General features: G+C 41.6%; 1 protein-coding gene across 2 annotated transcripts in view; it reads right to left on the bottom strand.

Annotated features, from left to right (window-relative positions):
- PTPN14 (protein tyrosine phosphatase non-receptor type 14) overlaps positions 1-19,408 on the bottom strand; it is a 179,130-nt gene that overhangs the window by 137,103 nt on the left and 22,619 nt on the right. The window contains exon 1 of one of the 2 annotated variants that reach the window (XM_026001114.2): positions 12,860-13,345. The exons of the other annotated variant lie outside the window; for it this stretch is intronic. Coding sequence (XP_025856899.2) covers positions 12,860-12,879 — 20 coding nt within the window. The 5' untranslated portion in view covers positions 12,880-13,345. Of the gene's footprint in view, positions 1-12,859; positions 13,346-19,408 lie in introns of those variants that run through there. 2 annotated transcript variants of the gene reach the window in all.

Raw genomic sequence — 19,408 nt, 5'->3', positions numbered from 1 at the left:
AACATATAAACATATTAAAAACTATGACCTCTAGGAGGGGAACTGAGACCAGGAAACAGAGCGGAATAAAGACTTATTACTGCATCACCTTTTATATTTTTAAGATTTTGCCTTATTTTTTTCACCCATTCGAACAAAAATAAATATAACTTAGAGTTTAAATATAATGCATTTATCTCTTTCCTCTAGGAAAACTTCAACGCCAATACCTTATACAGCAAAATTAGCCCTTTATGTGAACTCAGAAAGTCTGCCAAAATCCAAGTAACTGCAACTTTTTAAAGGGCTGATCTCTCAAACTCTCTGTAACGTTGTTATATTATTTCCAACTGAAGTTTAAATTTTTCTAAACGTGCCTATGAGACCATTCCGAAAAAGAAAGTAATACTCCATTTTGTTTGATGTCTCTGAACACAGAAACACTCTTCATGTTACAGGAAACTCAACTTCAAACGCCATTACATTTCCTACAGGAACTCTTGCTCCTGGTGACACTTCTGGACCAGGCTCTTGAGGAGGGGAAAGGGCACACAGTACTACCTGTGTTTCTGCCAGCAACTCGTGTGTGATACTCTCTCATTCTAAGCCATGAACTAAAATTCCAGTTTATGGCACTTTGGCTTTATACTTCATTCTAACACATAATGAGGATGTGCTCAAGACCAAGCGTTCTCAGCAGAACATTCTCCCAGACAAGTAACACAAACCCACACGTGTTCATGTTGTTGACCTATCTGTGGCAATTAGGAAAGATACCTGAAAAGTGCTCTTAGCAGCCTGGGACAAGAGATGGACTCGGGTCCCAGATTCCTAATTAGAAGGAGCCATACCCTGTTCCTGCCCAAGTCTTCCTGTTCCTAGCCAAGTCTTCAATCTCTGTGACAACCCCAAGTCAATTTAAATGTTGTTTAAACCCCTTCCCCCAACTTCCCAGACTCCTCCACAGGACGTGGCTTCACCTTTCCTGAGTGCTGTCTACATGAGAGGCTTCTTATAAATCAGTGCCACCCTTTGAGCAACACAAGGAAGTCACCAATACCCTCCCCTGGGAATCAGTACACAACAACTCTTTTTTGGTTCCTGATACAAGAGGTTCTAAGACCACCGGATTAACTGGATAAGGTGCGGAAATCTGGAGAACAACAACGTTCTAAGGTGTCAGAATCAATGAGAAGCAGACAGAAAGAAATGTTCAATCATCGAGTCTCACCAGATTTCAATGACTACGTGAACCTTAGCTAACCCAGAAGGGGATAAGGGGATAATTTGTTACAGCCTGTGTATGGTATTCATGAGAAAGACTAAAAGAAACTTGAAGCCAGCAGAGACCTACTCCGGAATTATGTCTGCGGAGCCTGTGGTGTCTCAGGTCCCTGAATCAATAACAGGAAGAAAACACAGACCCATTCTGGAGGATGGTTGTGCAACACTACAGCAAAGATTAAAAAAGACGCCTGGGAGGTGGTAATCATTCATCACTGTTAAAACACACTCACCATGCTCCAGAGTAAGTCTGAGGTAACTCGGGATGCCTGGGTGGCTGAGCGGTTGAGCGTCTGCCTTTGGCTCAGGGTGTGACCCCAGGGTCCTGGGATCGAGTCTCGCATTGGACTCCTTGCAGGGAGCCTGCTTCTCCCTCTGCCTGTGTCTCTGCCTCTCTCTCTGTGTCTCTCATGAATGAATAAAACTAAACAAAAAAAAAAAAGTTTGAGGTAACTAAATAAAGACGAAAATATATTCTGATTGATATGTTGTGCAGGTTCAAGTCAATACCAAAATTCAAGGGAAAATATGGCAAATAGTGAAATGCAAAAGGCAGAATGAGGCAAAAATGCTAAGCTCCTCTATTAATACTTTAGTAATATTACATTGTGATTATAATAACATTATAGTTCCAGAAGCCATATGAGAGCTGGCAAAACACAGAAAACTTCATCAATGAAAACATAGTAAGAATCCTATGCACGAGCAGCTATCAACTCTTTAAGAGGTGACCCTATGCCTGTTGGTTGAACTGCTACCCAGCACTGTACCAGGAACATAGCAAGAGTCCAATAAATAGCTGCTAAGGCAATGAATTGGGACCACCAGGTGGATATAGAGGAAAACTAACTGAAATCCATTTTTTCATGCCATACACATGATTCCAAGAGTGATTGTGAAAATTTTTTATGGTGGTAGTGAAGAGCTTGGACTTTAGAGAGAGAGAGATGTGGGTTCAATCCAGTTCTGCCCCTTACTAGCCTAGCAAGTGATGTGCATTTGTGTGTGTGTGTGATGTGCATTTTTTTCAGGCCTGTTTTCCCAGGTGCAAAACACATCTCATTTTCCTGAAATCCAGCTCACTCGGTGGCAAGGTTCAACCACGAAAAACAGATGCAAATAGTGCCCAACACATCATAATCCCTGAAAAGTATATGTAATATTAAACATTTCTATAATGTATTTTTTTTAAGATTTTATTTATTTATTCATGAAAGACACAGAGAGAGAGGCAGAGACACAGGCAGAGGGAGAAGCAGGTTCCCCACAAGGAGACTGATGTGGGACTTGATCCTGGATCCCAGGATCAGGACCTCAGCCAAAGGCAGACACTCAACCACTAAGCCATCCAGACGTTCCAACCTTTCTATAATTTAAAAGCTAAGTTAAAATAACAGACATTGTTATTTAAGCATTGGGGCAAACATAGCATCTGTCAAGGAACTGAAAAGAAATTATCAAAAAAAAAAAAAAAAAAAAGGCAGAGTGATTTGATCATGCAAAATAGTTCCCTAATAAAACATAGCATGGTAATGTCAGAAATAACAATATCACAGAAACTATCCATGTGGAAAATACAAATGAAACCACGCCATTGTTCTCACAGCAGCTATTTGTATAGGGTATAACCAGATTTCCTTCAAAGTTTTTTAACAGGACAGAAACATGGGAAGTTGTCAAAATTTGCAATTTTAAAAGCTAATCGGAGTAGATTATTGAGCATCAACAGCAGCAGCCTACCCCAACAAAAGCAGACGAAATATCTCAAAAGAAAATTCCAACCAAAAGGACAAAATCCAAGTAAGGGAGGGATTCTGAGCTTTAAATTCAAACTGTGAAAATCACACTGTTAATTTATATTTGGAGACACATGTCACTGAGAGTAAAACTGAAGCACAACTTCGTTAAAAGCAAGTAATGACACCAATAAAATGGCAAGCCCTATACGGTGTTTACTGTGACAGGCACTATCTCAAGTACTCTATTAAGACCTAACTTGTTCAATCTTCAAAATAATCTCCAGTGACATAATAGAAACGTGTGTTTGGCTAAACGCGTGTGGTTGGGGTGAGGAAAGACATTCCGGATCTGGTCTTGGACACAGCTCAGTAATCGGCAGGCCTGCACCTTATTCACACATAGACATAAGCTGATCGGCAGCTGCCTCTTCCATTCTTATCTCCAGTAGGCAGGTGTGTATTTGCAGGACAAGATCAACTTTAAACAAGCAAACAAACAAAAAAGAGTGTAAGAAACAGAAAAATCAAAACCAGCACTCCAATGTCACTTCACATCTCTCAGTTCAGGACTGTCCCATCTCTGAAAAGTGAAGAGCAGCACATTCATAAGCAGTCTTGGTTTTTTAAAATGTTTTTTTTAAGATTTTATTTGTTTATTCATGAGAGACACACAGAGAGAGGCAGAGACACAGGCAGAGGGAGAAGCAGGCTCCCTTCGGGGAGCCTGATGCAGGACTCGATCCCAGGCCCCTGGGATCATACCCTGAGCCAAAGGCAAGACGCTCAACCACTGAGCCACCCAGGTGCCCAATATGCAATCTTGTCATCCCACTTTTGCAGTGGTCGCCTGTGAGCAACCAGGCAGGGCAAGGAGGGAAAAATCACACAACGTGTTCAGCTGCCGGAAGAGCACAGCCTAATGTCAACAATTATTGGGAGTCGTTGTCTTTTATTTGCATATAAAACATTTCCATCTGTTCAGCAGCAAACATACCTGACTTCCCCTCCTCCAATGTTTGCCTCCTGTCTTTTTACGCATTTACTTTAGCTCACGGGTGTGAGTCTCTGAGCTTTCATAGTAAGGACATGTTTCCTCGGCCTGTAATCATTTTGATCTCAGAGCTTTCTTGTTATTGACAGGTGTGAGATGTAGCTGGGAACCTGGTACCTTCCCCAAACTGCCGGATCAGGAGACTGGCAAGATACGGCCAGTGATGTCGCCATGTCCCAGTTCCTCCCCACATGTTATGGGACGTGGGAAAGCCAACCCAAGACTAAAGAAAAGTCTTCCAAAGTAGATTACAAATGTAAAGTAATTGCTTCTGCCTCCCTCTGATCCCCAGCCCTGAGAAGACCTTCACACTGCACCCCAGGAGCCATAAAACAGTGAAGAGGTGACCTCAGCCAATCACTATTTAGCCAAACAGGGAACCTTATCACTGCTGCATGCAAGCATCCAGCCCAGCCCCTAGCAATGGGTTGCTGCCCCAAACATCCCATTACTGAGAACTAGCTACTCATCAGGAGCTTCTTCCCTAGTCCTTAGAGCAAAGTGCTGCAAGTCTGTTCTTCTCAATGCACCCAAACTGCCTCCTGCCCTCCATCACCTTCCCATAGAGGTCATATCCAGCTTGAAGCAAGCAAACAGGGAACAGGCACCACAGAAATAGGACCTTTAGGACCAGAAAGTCCACAGATTGAAGTCCCAGCCCCATCTGTTAATGTAAAGGGTAGAAACCCATCAGCCAGGGAATAGTACTCAGACACTTCCACTAAATGACAGATTTCCAAAGTACCATTCCACCTTGGTGAGTAGGAAACTATGGTGGAGGAGGCATGGTCCCTGCCGAGGCCAAACTCAATCACAGACAGACGCCCAAGGGAAACAGGTAAAGCATACCCCAGGAGGAGGGTCAGGTCTGCAATTCGGGGAATCTTCCTGTAGAAGGTAAGGTACGTACTGAATCGGAAGGACTAGGATTAGGAAATTAGGATTACCTAGGATTAGGAAAAAAGTAGCTACAGTAGAGTCAGGAAGAGGTTTTGGCAATTATGGCAGATAGAGGGTGAAGGAGAATGAGGCTCTTAGGTTGACTCAAGTGCTTGGTTTAACTCTTACACCATCTCCAAAGTAAGAAACATAGAAGAAAGGAACAAGTTTGAGGAGGAAGCCAATGAATTCTGTTTGTGCCGTTCTGAGTTTAAGATCTCTGCAGTCAATCTCCATGGGTAATCTAGTAGGCAGCTGGAATGTGGGGGCCCCAAAGAGAGAGGGATATGAGTTACAGAGGAGCTTAGAGTAGAAGTCTTGGATATGCCTGTGAAAATAGATGCCAGACCACACATACATTCAACAGGTGAATCAGTGGAGGAGAATCTTCAAAGGACAGTGACAAAGAATACCCAGGGTAGGAGAAGGAACATCAAGGAGACCCAAGAAGGTAATGCTTCAAAGAGGAGGCTGTGTTCAATGTTGAATTTCAAAGGAAAGTCAAACACGATAGAGGCTGAGAATTACATCATTATGAGATGTCTGGCCCCTTGGCAAATGCAGTATCCAGGGAGAGATGGTGCCATCAGCCAAGAACATGGAGCCCAAGCCCGAACATGAGATGCAGTCAACCCTCAGAAACTCCCTCAAATGCCTTAGCTACCAAGCAAAGAGACCAGTCTTTTTTTGTTTCTTTGTTTAATGTAAGGAGTTTATGGGGTACCTGGGTGGCTCAGTGGGTTTAAGTGTCTATCTTTGGCTCAGGTCATGATTCCAGGGTCCTGGGATCGAGTCCTGCATTCGGCTCCCTGTTTCTCCCTCTCCCTCTGCCTCTGCCTGCTGCTCCACCTGCTTTCTGTCAAATAAATAAATGAATTCCTTAAAAAATTTTTTTTCAAATAAAGAGTTTATAATAAGCAGGAAATACTCCAACACAGACCAAACTCTTGGTTCAGAATAGATTTACAATGAATTCTCAAAGGTAAACCGAAGCCAGAGAGACACTGGCCATGTCAGCCATGCATCCTCAAATTAGAGATAGCAGATAGACTACGAGGAAGAAAGGAAACAACACTGGAGAGGTTTTTAAGAGAAAACACTAGGACCCTGATAATGAGCTTAGAACCATGAACATATCAGGCACAAAATTCTCAGCCAAAGTGTTGTGTTTTTTTAATATAAAGGCTATTTCTAATGTTTCTAGGATGTTCTTAAGTGGGCATGAGCACCAAAAGCTTCAGTTGGACATAATAAATGGAACATCTGAAACTACACCTTCATGGTGGTGGCATTTTACCAGATGACTACCACGCATTAACCAGGAATGAGGCATCTGACTCCTCAGAGCCTGGCATGCAACCAGCCTGAAGCATGAAGCAGCCCAGGTGAAGAGAGGGGGACCTCCTGTTTTTCTTTGCTCCCCCTTTTTGAAAACTCTTTTATCTTTTCCAACCGTAGATGACTGGTCCCCACAAATGAGAAAATCTCACTGTCACATGCAGCACAGCAGACTAAAAGGGCACATTTGCTAAGGGTAATGCTGTTGTTGTAACACTGAAGACAAGACCATTTTTTTTTTTTTTTTTTTTTTTTTTTGACAAGACCATTTTATATGGGTCTCTACACAACTGCAATTGAGTTAAGTGAAGATTCGGTAACAATCATTCCACTTGTCCCTGAAAAGGGCAAACTATTCATGGATACCACCTGCTTTCTTTGCAAGGAATGAGTCATAAAACTTCTGTGCCATGTACATTTTATTTGCAAGAGGAAAATTAAAAAAAAAACAAAACCCTTGCAGTCTCACACACTCAGGAGAATAAACTATGGAAGGTATATGGTCTTAGTCAAAGGTAAGGAATGGTTAACTATTACTCATTCTGAGCAGTGGGTCTCATCAGAGATTATTAGGTGTTCCCTCTGGCCTGTTGCAGGAGTTAACCATTAACCTACCGGCTAACAATAGCCCCCACAATTCTTCCCAGCCCTCCAGGTCCGCAAACCACACAATGAAAAGTCAGGAATGCCTCCTGTTTGGAAGGCTGCAGATTATGTTCAATCCCACATCAATGCCCTATCAGTAAAGGACATCTCAGAAGTCAAGACCTCGACATGTGTACCTTTTTTCGATTAATCCTGAGTCACAAGGGGTCCACTCTAGCATAGTGAGTTCTAGAATTTTAAATTTAAAATTTTTTAATTTTAAATTTTAAGAGGTGTATATAACACGTTTTAACCCTAAAACTACAAGTTAGCTGTCACAGAGTGAAATTTCCTCTTCTCTGGGATTTAGGGGGTTTTGACCCTAGCATTATTTTCACCAGATTGATTACAACCAATTTTCTTTTGTTCTAATCAGCACCAACTAATGATACAGTGGGGGGAAAGATCATTTAGTTACTTGTCTTATATGGCCACTCTCGTTTGTCAATCCTTTCTAAGTACACTAAGCTTGTCACTAGGAGATGGTTCACTGTCTGAAAAAGGAGTGAGTCACTTCAACCCTCATCTCCCCTACCCTTCACCACCTCGACTCCAAAAGTTTTAATCATATTCCACAGAACAGTGTTCTCAGGATGAAAGGTGGCCCCCTTTTTGATAGACTAAAGATTGCTCAGTTTGTACTTTTTCTGGTTAAACCTAACAGAACATAGTAGGTCTTCTGGAAATAAGTATTATGGTCCTAAGCAGTTAGAGCCAGACGCCAGGGTTCCTGACTTTAGTTTCTGATCCTTGAATGGTTCCTCAAGCTAGGCTGGTTGGATGAACTTTTGCATCTTTGTGCAGAAGAGAACACAATCATACTGAAAAGACTCTTCTATGTTACACCACGCCAATAATAGGAAATATACTTTTACAGCCCTTGAAAGCTCATAGATTGAAAGCTACCAAAGAGGAGTGCCTGAGTGGTTCAGCAGTTGAGAATCTGCCTTTGGTTCAGGGTGAGATCCCAGGTCTGGGGATAGAGTGGCTGCATTGGGCTCCCTGCAGGGAGCCTGCCTCTCCCTCTGCCTGTGTGCTGTCTCTCTGTGTGTGTCTCTCCTGAATAAATAAACCCTTTAAAAAAAATAGCTAATAAAAAGTGAAATACAAAACGATGATCAGCAAGCACATGAAAAGATGTGCAACATCACCAGTCACTGGAAAAATGAAAGCCAAAAACCACAATGAGATATGACCTCCTCTCCATCAGGATAGCTGCAATCCAAAAACAAAACAAAAACAAACAAACAAATAATAACAAAAACCCTAGAAAATAACAAGAGTTGACAAGGATGGGAAGAAATCAGAACTTTCATGCACTGTTGATAGGAATGTAAAATGGTAGAGTCACTATAGAAAAGAGTATGGGGTTCCCCCCAAAATTAAAAATAGAACTGCCATATGATTCGGTAATCCCCCTTCTGGGTTAATATCCAAAAGAATTGAAAGCAGAATCTCAGGTATTTGTGCACCCACGTTGATAGCAGCACTGTTCACAATAGCCAAGAGAAAAAGCAACCCCAGTATGCACTGACAGATGAATGGAGAAACAAAATGTGGTCTATACTCACAACGGAATGCAATGCAGCCTTAGAAGACAAGGAACTTCTAATAATGCTACAACACAGGTGAACTTTGAGGACATTATGCTAAGTGAAAACAAGCCGGTCACAAAAAGACAAATACTGTATGATTCCACTTATGTAAGGTACCTAAAGTAGTCAAATTTGTAGAAATGGAACAGTGGCTACCAGGGGCTAGAGGAGGAAGAGCTGTCCTGGTGGGTACAGAGCTTTTAGTTTTGCAAAATGAAAAAGCTCTGGATATCTGTTAGACAATAGTGTGTGTACCCTGACACTACTGAATTATATACTGCAAAGATGGTTAAAATGGTAACCATGATCTCTTATGAAGTTTTTTTTTACCAGAATTTTTTTTAAAAAGAATTATTTATTTATAAGATTTTTATTTATTTGAAAGAGAGAGACCAAGCAAGTGAGCGAGAGAGTTGCAGAGGAAGAAGGAGAAGCAGGCTCCCCGCTGAGTGGGGCTCCATCGCAGGACCATGACCTGAGCCCAAGGCAGATGCTTAACCAAATGAGCCACCCAGGCGCCCTACAGTTTTTATTCTTTTTAAAGATTTTATTTATTTATTTATTTATTTATTTATTTATTTATTTATTTATTTGAAAATGTGAGGGGTAGGAGCGGAATAGAGGGGGAGAAGCAGAGAGAGAGGGGGCGGGGGGAAGAAACTCCAGCAGACTCCACACTGAGCACTGAGCACTGAGCACAGTGCCAGGGTCCATCTCATGACCCCAAGATTATGACCTGAGCCAAAACCAAGAGTCAAATGCTCAACTGACCGAGCTACCCAGGCGCCCCAAAAAGAAATTTTTAAAAACAAAAACTAAGAAAAACACAAGGAATGCTGGTCGTCTGGACACCAACTCAAACTAAAGGGATTTTAACCTTTGAAGTACAGCTGATTGATATATTTAGCTAAAAAATGACTTGGTCTGGGACCGGAAGCAGCAAAAAAACCTAAAAGGTAGTTGGGGAAACCCACAGAACAGAGGTGAGAAACTGACAGCCTCCGAGTGCAATAATGCGGCCCACAGCCATTCATTCGTTCATCTGTTCAACAAGCATCCCCTGAGCACCAGCCATAGGCCAGGCGCTGTTCTGGGTGCTGGGCATATAGCAGTAAGCAGATTAAAAGCCTTGCTTACGTTCTCATGGTTTGCTCGGCCCAGATAGTTTTAAAATCTGAATGTGTTGCCACTATTAAAAAAATTGAAATGTTTCGCATAAATATAGATTTCCATTTGCTCTTAAAAAAAAAAATAAGATCTGATTGCACTGGCCTGAATTTTAGCCTAGCAACAAGAAGCTGGGATTGAAGTGAGTACCCACTGACAATGAACCACTCTGGTGTGACTACAGGCCTGCTTCATTCATGTATTCTTCCTGCGTAGCTGGAGGGGCATTTGAATCTTGAATCTGCACTGGATTTTGTGCTCAGGTTCAAAGTTTGAATTCCACATCTGCCACTATTAGCTATTTGACTTGTGTGAAACTGCCTACCTCCATTTCCTCATCTGTAAGATGGGGTGACAATAATGGCACCTATTGGGATCCCTGGGTGGCTCAGCGGTTTAGCGCCTGCCTTTGGCCCACGGCGTAATCCTGGAGTCCCGAGATTGAGTCCCACTTCAGGCTCCTGGCATGGAGCCTGCTTCTCCCTCCTCCTGTGTCTCTGCCTCTCTCTCTCTATGTCTATCATAAATAAAAAATAAATCTTAACAAAAAATAACAGCACCTATTTCATAGGGTTGTGACAAAAATTAAATGAGGCGATGTATGCAAAGGCATAGAGCAAGTCCTCATAAAATCTTTGCTATTCTTTTTATTTGTTGCCATATTTTCACTTTCATTTTCACCATCATCATCATCATTATTACTGCAAGAAAAACAAATATGGAAGGAATTCCAGGACTTACCCAATTGTGAAAGATTCCCTCCTTCACTCCTGGCCCTCAACAGTTTTCCTTTTGTGTTCTTTTTTTTCCCCCCATCTAGAATAATTTGAAGAGTTGACTTAGGAACTCCAGGTAGTCTTTTACCATCTGGACGTTCCCCCAACCACAATTTCCAGAGCAGCAAGCATATTCAGCATATAACCCCAGAGAGCAAAATTAATAATCTGAGCTTGTCTCTGAACAGAAGAAAACAACCCATTTTTTAAAAAAACAACAAACCTCATACTTGTTATAGACTCTCAAGCTCTCTGCTGAGATATCATGATTTTAAGGCGTGCTACACACTAGAGCCCCTGCTAGTGCATGAGAAATGCTCCAGGCTCCTCACCCACCAGCCCACAGCCAGACCATCTGAGGAAAGGTTTTTCAATATTGCAAAATGGGCTGAGAGCAGTCATCTGCAGGAGCAAAGCATGAACCAGTGGTCTTCCAACTGAAAAGCTACTCAGGGAATGTGTTAAAATGCAGACTCCAAGGCTCCACCACTAGAGAGTGTGATTCACCTTGTGTGGAGTCCCTTGCAGGAACCCCACCTTTCCTGAGCTCCCTGGAAGGCGGAGCTAGGGCTGGCCAAGATGCCTAAGTGTCCCCACACCTCCAACCTCATACCCAGCCTTGTCTCCCTCACCCCAGCTCCAACCAACTGCTGCACGGTGCTACCCCACTGTGTGAATACCACACACTTGTGTCTCCAAAAGAGATGTGCTGTGTGCCCTCGGGACCCTCATATAACGGAGGATGTGAGCACCGGAACAGGCACTCGAGGCAACAGTGTAAAGTCACATGCTCAGCAGAAACCCTCTTGGGCCTAATGTTCAGAGTCCTGGCAGTGCCCTTGCTCTATGGTCAATAATAATCAAGCATCTGCCTCCTGCCCCATCCATGGCCATGACCAAGGAGCAGAACACACTGCAAAAAAAGAAATCCCTCCTCCCAGTGTATCTTCAAACTTAATAAAATAGACACATGATCCAGGGAATGGCATTTTTTCAATCAACGCCTTTTGGCCAGTCAGATATCAAAAACTGCACAGAAAGATCCTTCCATAAGCACAGAAAGACTTGTCTCAGAATAAAAGACAATGAAGAATTTACCTGTTATGTGACTGAGTTTTTTTAAAACTCAGTTCAGCATCTTCATTGCAATTTTAATCCCATAAAACACATTTTATTTCCTTCTCTCAGAAATGTCCTGCTGTATCATTGCCCTGGGAAAAGTAACATTTGGGAAAAGACAACTTTCTTGGCCAAAATGACATTGGGCCAATTTTCTCATGTAGGCCTTGTCCTATAGGTGATAAAGAGGGCTGTGCCCAACTTCCAAAGAAGCTCTTATTATCTGGGTATAATTCTCCTGAACCCCTCCTGCCAAACAATAAAAACAGAAAGTACACCTCTACCTCTCCCCAGAGGAGTTAGGCTTCCCCCACCCACTCCACTTCCCACCTCCAGGTTCTCAAGAAAACTCTCCCTGTATTGGCACATGCATGTGGTGTTAAGCCCAGTCACAAAATAAGAACAGATGAATTGCCTCTTCAGTTTTTTCACTCTTCCCACCCACTTCTGACAGTTAAAGGCATAGTACTAAATAGGTAGAAATGATTTCTGTATGATGTTTGTTTTGTTTTGTTTTTCATGGTGACAGTCTAAGAGGCTGAGGTATGTATACAAAGTGAAAAGTAATTCAAAGCCTGTCAGACTCTCCCTTACTTGCAAGACTGACAGTGACCAATGAAATAGGCTGCTGCCCCCGTTGGAACAAGTTTAAAAGAGTCATCACTGCAAAATGTATGCCAGGCAGATACTACATTTGCCAAAACCCCAGCATTCCTGTACAACAAATGGCTTATTAAGATATGTTGACTTTCCTGCTGGACACCATTTTTGCCATATCAGCACCAGAGCAAAACAAAGACAGAATATGGCTTGGTAAAGAGTGTTTAAAGTTACCTGTGTCCCTAAATGCTTACCCAGGTAATCCATATTGCTACCAGTCCTATAAATATGTATTTTCTTTGAGGACAGAGTCAAATGGAAACAGAAAAGCCATGTAGGTTTGAAAACACTGGATTAACTTTGATACAAGGAAAAAAAAAAAAAAAAACCTCAGTGAGACAGGCAGATACTAAGGATCCCATCTAGAAAAATTCTAATCTTTCCAAATAGGAAAGTCACACACATTCCTTTGTTACCATCATATCCCGGCTTAAAAGGAATTCTCATTCTTTACCACCACCTCTGCCCACCTCCCACCACCCCCGCAGACCCCAAGCACAAGGCATACTGGACTCCTAGCCTCCTCAGTATGCCCTGCATATCCACCACTCTCAAAGCCCATGATACCTCTCTCCTTCTGGAGACATTCTTTCTTCCTGGAGGTCCTGTTCATCCTTCCAGACTCAGATACTTCCTCTTCTGCTAACACGCTTCATACCATCCAGGCAAATGCAGTAAGTCCTGCCTTTGCAATATTTTATTCAAAATCATTTATAGAGCAGTCATCAACCCTACATATATACTTCCCTCTGCCTCAGTAGCACTGCCTTCTCCATTCTGTGAAAGCCCGGTAGGTGCACTAAAATGCTTTTCCCAAAAAAAGCAGACTTTATGTATGCATTACAAAATGCACAATGTTTCTTCCTCTCTGAAACCATTATTGTGCCAAAACTTTAAGGAACCTAAATGGAGGGCGAGCCCTCCCTCAAAGGATAGCCCATCGAAACACGGCCTGTCGAGGTTAAGACTAGTCGAAGACAAAGTCAGTCCATCCATCGCATCTAAAGAAGCAGCTTGAAGATCCTGCTGCTGGGTCAACTCACCAAATTTAATGAGGATAACACAGCTGAAATAGCTAAAGAAAGAAATATCACTTAGCCACCCACACCCAAAAATCTTATCACAGCACTCACCAGGAGCCATAAATGAAAAGAGGCAAGAACACAGGAGCAAAGCAAAACATATCTTGCTCTTGAGATGAAAGGGGGTGGGGGGGGGTTGGAAGCAGGAAGAGGAGGGCAGGAAAGAAAAGGCTTAAAAATATAAAGTTTATAATAATAAAGTCTTCTAAAAAGGGGACTTAACATATAAAGAATTTATAATACAATTCCTTTAAAGAAGGAACCATGCTTTGGTATCTTTTCATAACTCCTAACCTACCACTTCCACTTCACCTAGCAGCAGAGTAAATTCTCAATAATGATTGCTGGTCTGTAATAACGAGAAGTAACTTCCTAACATATTTTAATAAGGTCCAGCAACAGTCTGAAAAAGAGAGACATTCAAGTAATAAGAAAATCTTCTTTTTTTTTTTAAGAAAATCTTATTTTAGATTCTAAAGCATTCTTATTTGTACAATAGGCTAACACTAAATTATTCTTACTCACTGAATCTACTCTGCCTTGACTTCTGCTAGGTCACAGAGATAATTGCTTATAAAAACAATTTTTCTAGTAGTATATAAAACAAAAGCTCTTCCAAATTAACTTGGGTTATTAATATTCACACAAAGAGTTTAACCCTCCTACCCCATGAAATCTTTTATTTGAGATATAAAAAGGCAGAGCAGTCAGGTAGGAATTAGAGGTCGGCCCACAGTTTGGTGGACATGCGACGGGAAGGTGAACAGCAAGGCTTCAGGGAAGGAGATGAGGAAATGAGTGTCTATGGACCCCAAGGCTCACCATGTGTCAGAAAATATTATGGACTTCCTACCCAAAGGCCCTGTTCTCTTCCCTTTTAAAAAATTCTCTACAAGCTACACCTCAATCATTCTTTAAGTACGGTAACACTAAAAATGGCAACACTAAGGTTTCAGAATGCCCCCGACTTTAAACCCAACTGTGGTAGGCAATGACATCAAGTCATCAAGTCTAGTACAAGAGAAGATACAGAATGCCTTAAGAATGATGCAAGAGAAGGTTTGGGTAGGAAAGGTTCAAGAAAAAGAATTGAGAATTTTCAGCAAAACAGAATTCTAAGACTTCAGGATGGCGGGAATCTGAAAGCAAAATGGCAGGCAGTTCAGCAGCCAGTGGGAAGAACAGGAGTACAATCCCATTCCTCATCACATCCACCCACGTCCACCGCACCAGAGATCCTCATGGTCATCCTTCCACGGCGGGAACAGAAGAGCAGGCTAAATGTACTCTACAGGTCCCTTCCACTGCCCACTTTTACTGTTCTGCATGCCTCATAGACTTTCCTCCATCACTCTGACTTGTTGAGTTTATTGGGATCGGTCTTGTGATTCAGAGGCCTGTAAATAAATACAAAACATTTCACCAGTTCACTCAAATGTTTTACTGCCTGACCTCCTGCTTGGAGGTTACACATGGAGCTGATGAAAAGAATGTCATCAGCATTCTTTTCTACCCACCTGAACTAAATTGTTATTTACCCCAGGCTAGCATCTCTTGAAAGGGCACTAAAATGCCTGCCTTGCTTTTTATAACACAGCGGGGAAAATAAAGCAGATTCACAACGGCTACCAGGTCCACATGTCATTTCAGAGAGGAATTTTAGGGGGGAAAAAGAGTCATCTGTTTTCCTAACTTGAGAGTGAAGTTTATCTTTGAAAGTGGCAGTTGAAAAAAAGAGAAAAAAATGTAGCTAGGTGCAATTTAAAACATAGTTTTGCTGAAAAGGCATTAATCAAGGGTGCCTGGGTGGCTCAGTAAGTTAAGTGTCTGGCTCTTGATTTCAGCTCAGCTCATGATCTCAGGTCATGAGATCGAACCTGCTGTCTGGCTCTGTGCTAAGCATGGAGCCTGGTTAAAATTCTCTCTCACCTCTGACTGCCCTTCCCCTGCTCATGTTCTCTGTCTCTGTCTCTCTCAAAAAAAAAAAAAAAAAAAAAAGGCATTAAAGGCATCAATCAGTGCAAAGTTCATGGTATACATGGCTTGTTAATAGTGTCAATAGATTGTATGTATGTAAGCTGCTTTCATAAACTATTTAATAATCCCTTAATTAGCAGCAAAAAAAGGACTTCTTAGTCCCCTAATTTAGCTCTGCCACAGGAAAGAACTTTTTGAAGAGACAAGTACAACTAAAAGAGCAGATCCCTAACTTCTATAAAAAGCATATATATAGGGATCCCTGGGTGGCTCAGCGGTTTAGCACCTGCCTTTGGCCCAGGGCACAATCCTGGAGTCCCGGGATCAAGTCCCACGTCAGGCTCCTGGCATGGAGCCTGCTTCTCCCTCCTCCTGTGTCTCTGCCTCTCTCTCTATCATAAATAAATAAATAAGTAAATCTTTTAAAAAAAAAAAGCATGTATAAATACTAATAACTACATGACGGTTAAATAAATAGGAACAAAAGAGAATAAGAAAAGTTCAGTATGAAAATCTTTTTTTTTTTTCATTTTTTTTTTTTTTAAGGTTTTATTTACTCACTCATGAGAAACACAGCAAGAGAGAGAAGTGGGCTCCCTGCAGGGAGACGGATGTGGAACTCAATCCCAGGACTCCAGGATCACGCCCTAGGCGGAAGGCAGGCACTCAACCACTCAGCCACCCAGGCATCCCAGGAGGAAAATCTTTTAAAGGTGGTAAAATAAACAGAAGTATGGGCAACAGTGATCTAGCATGTGTTCCCCCGATTTCTCAGAGGCACCTAAAGACCATGTTTCGTAAGATTTGTCTTCTTTATATTTAATTTGCAAAAAAAAAACATAAATAAATTGAGAGCTTAGAGGATTTTTTTTTTCACAAGTTTGAGAGATTTCATATCAGTAATATAGCAACTAAGATTCAAAACTAGCTTTTATGAAATACCGATTTGGGGGTTGGTACGATCATTACTAAGGCAAGCTTTAGATTAAACAAGTGTCTCCTTTTCAAAAAGGGTAACTTGCAAAATGATCGATCAACAGCTAAATCAACAGACTCGAATAATAATTATTATTTTAGATTTTATCTATTTATTCATGAGAGACACAGAGAGAGAGGCAGAGACATAGGCAGAGGGAGAAGCAGGCTTCCTGCGAGGAGTCCGATGTGGAACTCGATCCCAGGACGCCAGGATCACAACCTGAGCCAAAGGCAGATGCTCAAATGCTGAGCCACTCAGGTGCCCCTCAAATAACTATGTTGAGAATACAAACATCTAGACCAGTAGAATGTAACTAAAGAATACATATATAACACATGCTTTATATCAGGTTCTGAAACAAATTTGCTTTCCTAATTACATTTGTCTTAGAACAGCATAAAAAAAAAAATAGTTAAGATTCCTGAATCCTGTACCAAATAGTGCTAAGTGCGGATACTGGATTCTAGGCTGTTTTAAATAAAGAACATGGAAAGTGTATACGAAGACGACCAAAAAGGAAAAAAGAAGAGGAAGGGGGAGGAGGAATGATGAGAAAGCTGCAAAAACTTTACTTGTAAACAAAAGATCACCAATTGTGAAAATAAACGTCACGGCGCTTTTAGTGATTCACTGTGCAACTTTAGGTTTAACACTTAATAAAACTGCAGGTGATATCAATTACATTTTAAATGCTGCCAAGACAAGGCCAAGAGGGAAAAGGAAGCAGCCAGTAGGTCCAATAAGAAGCAGGGAGGGGCACCTGGATGGCAAAGTCGGGTAAGCGTCTGACTCCAGGTTTCAGCTCAGGTCATGATCTCAGGGTAAGGAGATCAAGCCCTGGGTCACACTCTGCCTCAGCACAGAGTCGCTTAAGTTCTCTCTCTCTCTGCCTTTACCCCTCCCCCAAGCCCGCATGTACTCCCTCACACACATTCTCTCTTTAAAAAATCTTAAAAAAAAAAAAAAAAAGCAGGGAAACACCAACCTAAGTTTTTTTTTTAATTGCAATGGTGATCAGGAGGCAACTATGTTCCAAAGTAATGAAAATTAATTCTGCTTTTTAAGATTCAATCATATGTATGAGGCCTCTAAGCATATAGAAGACTAATAAACTATAATCCTTGGGTGATTCTGGCATTTGCACAATATAGGATCTACAGGGACTGGTATGATCCATTTTTATAGAGGCAGGGACCTTGGACCTCGCATCCAAAGGTCAACATAATCTTTCATAGGAACACATCTGTTTCCCTACTCCGCCTCCCCTAAATTCCCATTTTCCTCACGCATATCTTATTGGTAGTCTTTCCTAAACAAGAATGAACCCAAGGGCAATCACTGTAACTGAATCCGTGGATTTGACAGCTAAGGACCCTGTGGGCAGTTTCCGAGAGGCCTCCAGCGGGATGGGAGCCCAGGTGTCCAGTGGCATTTCCTAAGCAGCTGGCCCCAGGAACACTGGCCACCACGATAAAGCCTGGAGCCCTTCCTCTTGCTGAGTCTCTTGCCTCAAACTCTGGTCACTAGGCATAGAGCTGGGGATCTCTTTTTGCACTGAAATACTATTTAAAAAGAGTAGCTTTATTCCATAGTATGCTACCTAAGGGAAATGGGCTTTCACCAGCTAGCTGAGAACTTAGGCATGGTTTCTATAGGAAAATCAATTTCTGGTTCCAGGAGAATTGACTCACAAACTTCTGTACCATTCCTGGATAAAAGGAGACTAGAAGTGGAAACAGTATGTGTGTTTCAAGGCAGTAAAAGCAAAAAAGAGCAATTTGCATCAATAAAAACAAACTGCGCTGTGTGTCTGTTTTCATCTGTGTGTCTAGAACAAAAAAAAATACAGATTTTTGGTTAAATTAAAATCCAGTTAAAGTGGAGAGTAGGCAAGGTATGCTTTTAAAAATATGAAAGGAGGGGTGTCTCAGGGGCTCAGTTAAGCATCTGCCTTTGGCTCAGGTCATGATCCCAACATTCTGGAATCAAACCCTAAGTCAGTCTCTCTGATCAGCAGGGGAAATTGCTTCTGCCTTTCCCCCTCCCCATCTCAAATAAATAAATAAATAACATCTTTAAATAAAAATACAAAAGGATTCAAAATATAATAGGATCGAAGGAAAGATACCAAATATACTACAAAAATCTTTTTTTTTTTTTTTTCCAGAAAACAGGAGTCCTTCCCTCACTGTGGGGGATACCTTCCAAGATCTTCAGGGGATGTCTGAAACCTCCAGATAGCACTGAACTCTATATATACCATGTTTTTTTCCTATACATACATACCTGTGATAAAGTTTAATTTATAAATTAGAAACAGTAAGAGATTAACACAATAATAATAAAACAGAGCAATTATAATACACTGCAATAAAAGTTATGTGAATGTGGTCTGTCTCTCCAAATATCCTTTTAGATCATGCTTACCCTTCTTCTTCTTGTGATACGAGATGACAAAATGTCTGAGATGAAGTCAGGTGAACGACATGGCCTTTGTGATGTAGGGTTAGCCTACTACTAACCTTCTGAGGATGAGTCAGAAGGAGGATCATCTGCTTCCAGACCGTGGATGACTGTGACTTCAGATAAAGGAGGACTACTGTATGCTCCCATCCGGCAACCTGTATATAAGAACATTCTCCCTATTTGGATATCAAGGACCCATCTCTCAATCTTGTTTTCTCTCTCGTCCATCATGCACAGCTTTCTAGACTGGAGATTTCCAGCCTAGAATCTGAAACACCCCTGAGTGTCTCAAAGTATTTCAAAATAAGTTATGAAATTCTCAAAACAAATCAATGTAATAAGCATTTGCTATAAAGAAATCTGCAGTGTACGGTGTCAAGAAACCCAAAACCCTGGAGATGATGTTACAATTCTCAAAAGGATGCAAATCACAGCTCAGCAGAAGCCAAAGAGGCACATATGTGACATACAACAACCTACGAACTCTTTCAAGATGAACACAGTAAACAGCAATATCATTAAGTCTCTGCCAAGAGATCTGAAAGTCATGCCACACAGTCATGAATGTAATGTTTTGCAGAGGGCAATGGATGGACAGAAGGATACGTATCC

The sequence above is a fragment of the Vulpes vulpes genome, chromosome 13 (genome assembly GCF_048418805.1).
Source record: "Vulpes vulpes isolate BD-2025 chromosome 13, VulVul3, whole genome shotgun sequence".
Lineage (NCBI taxonomy): Eukaryota > Metazoa > Chordata > Mammalia > Carnivora > Canidae > Vulpes > Vulpes vulpes.
Note: the sequence above shows the minus strand (reverse complement) of the source record. Positions and strands in the feature narration are given on the sequence as shown.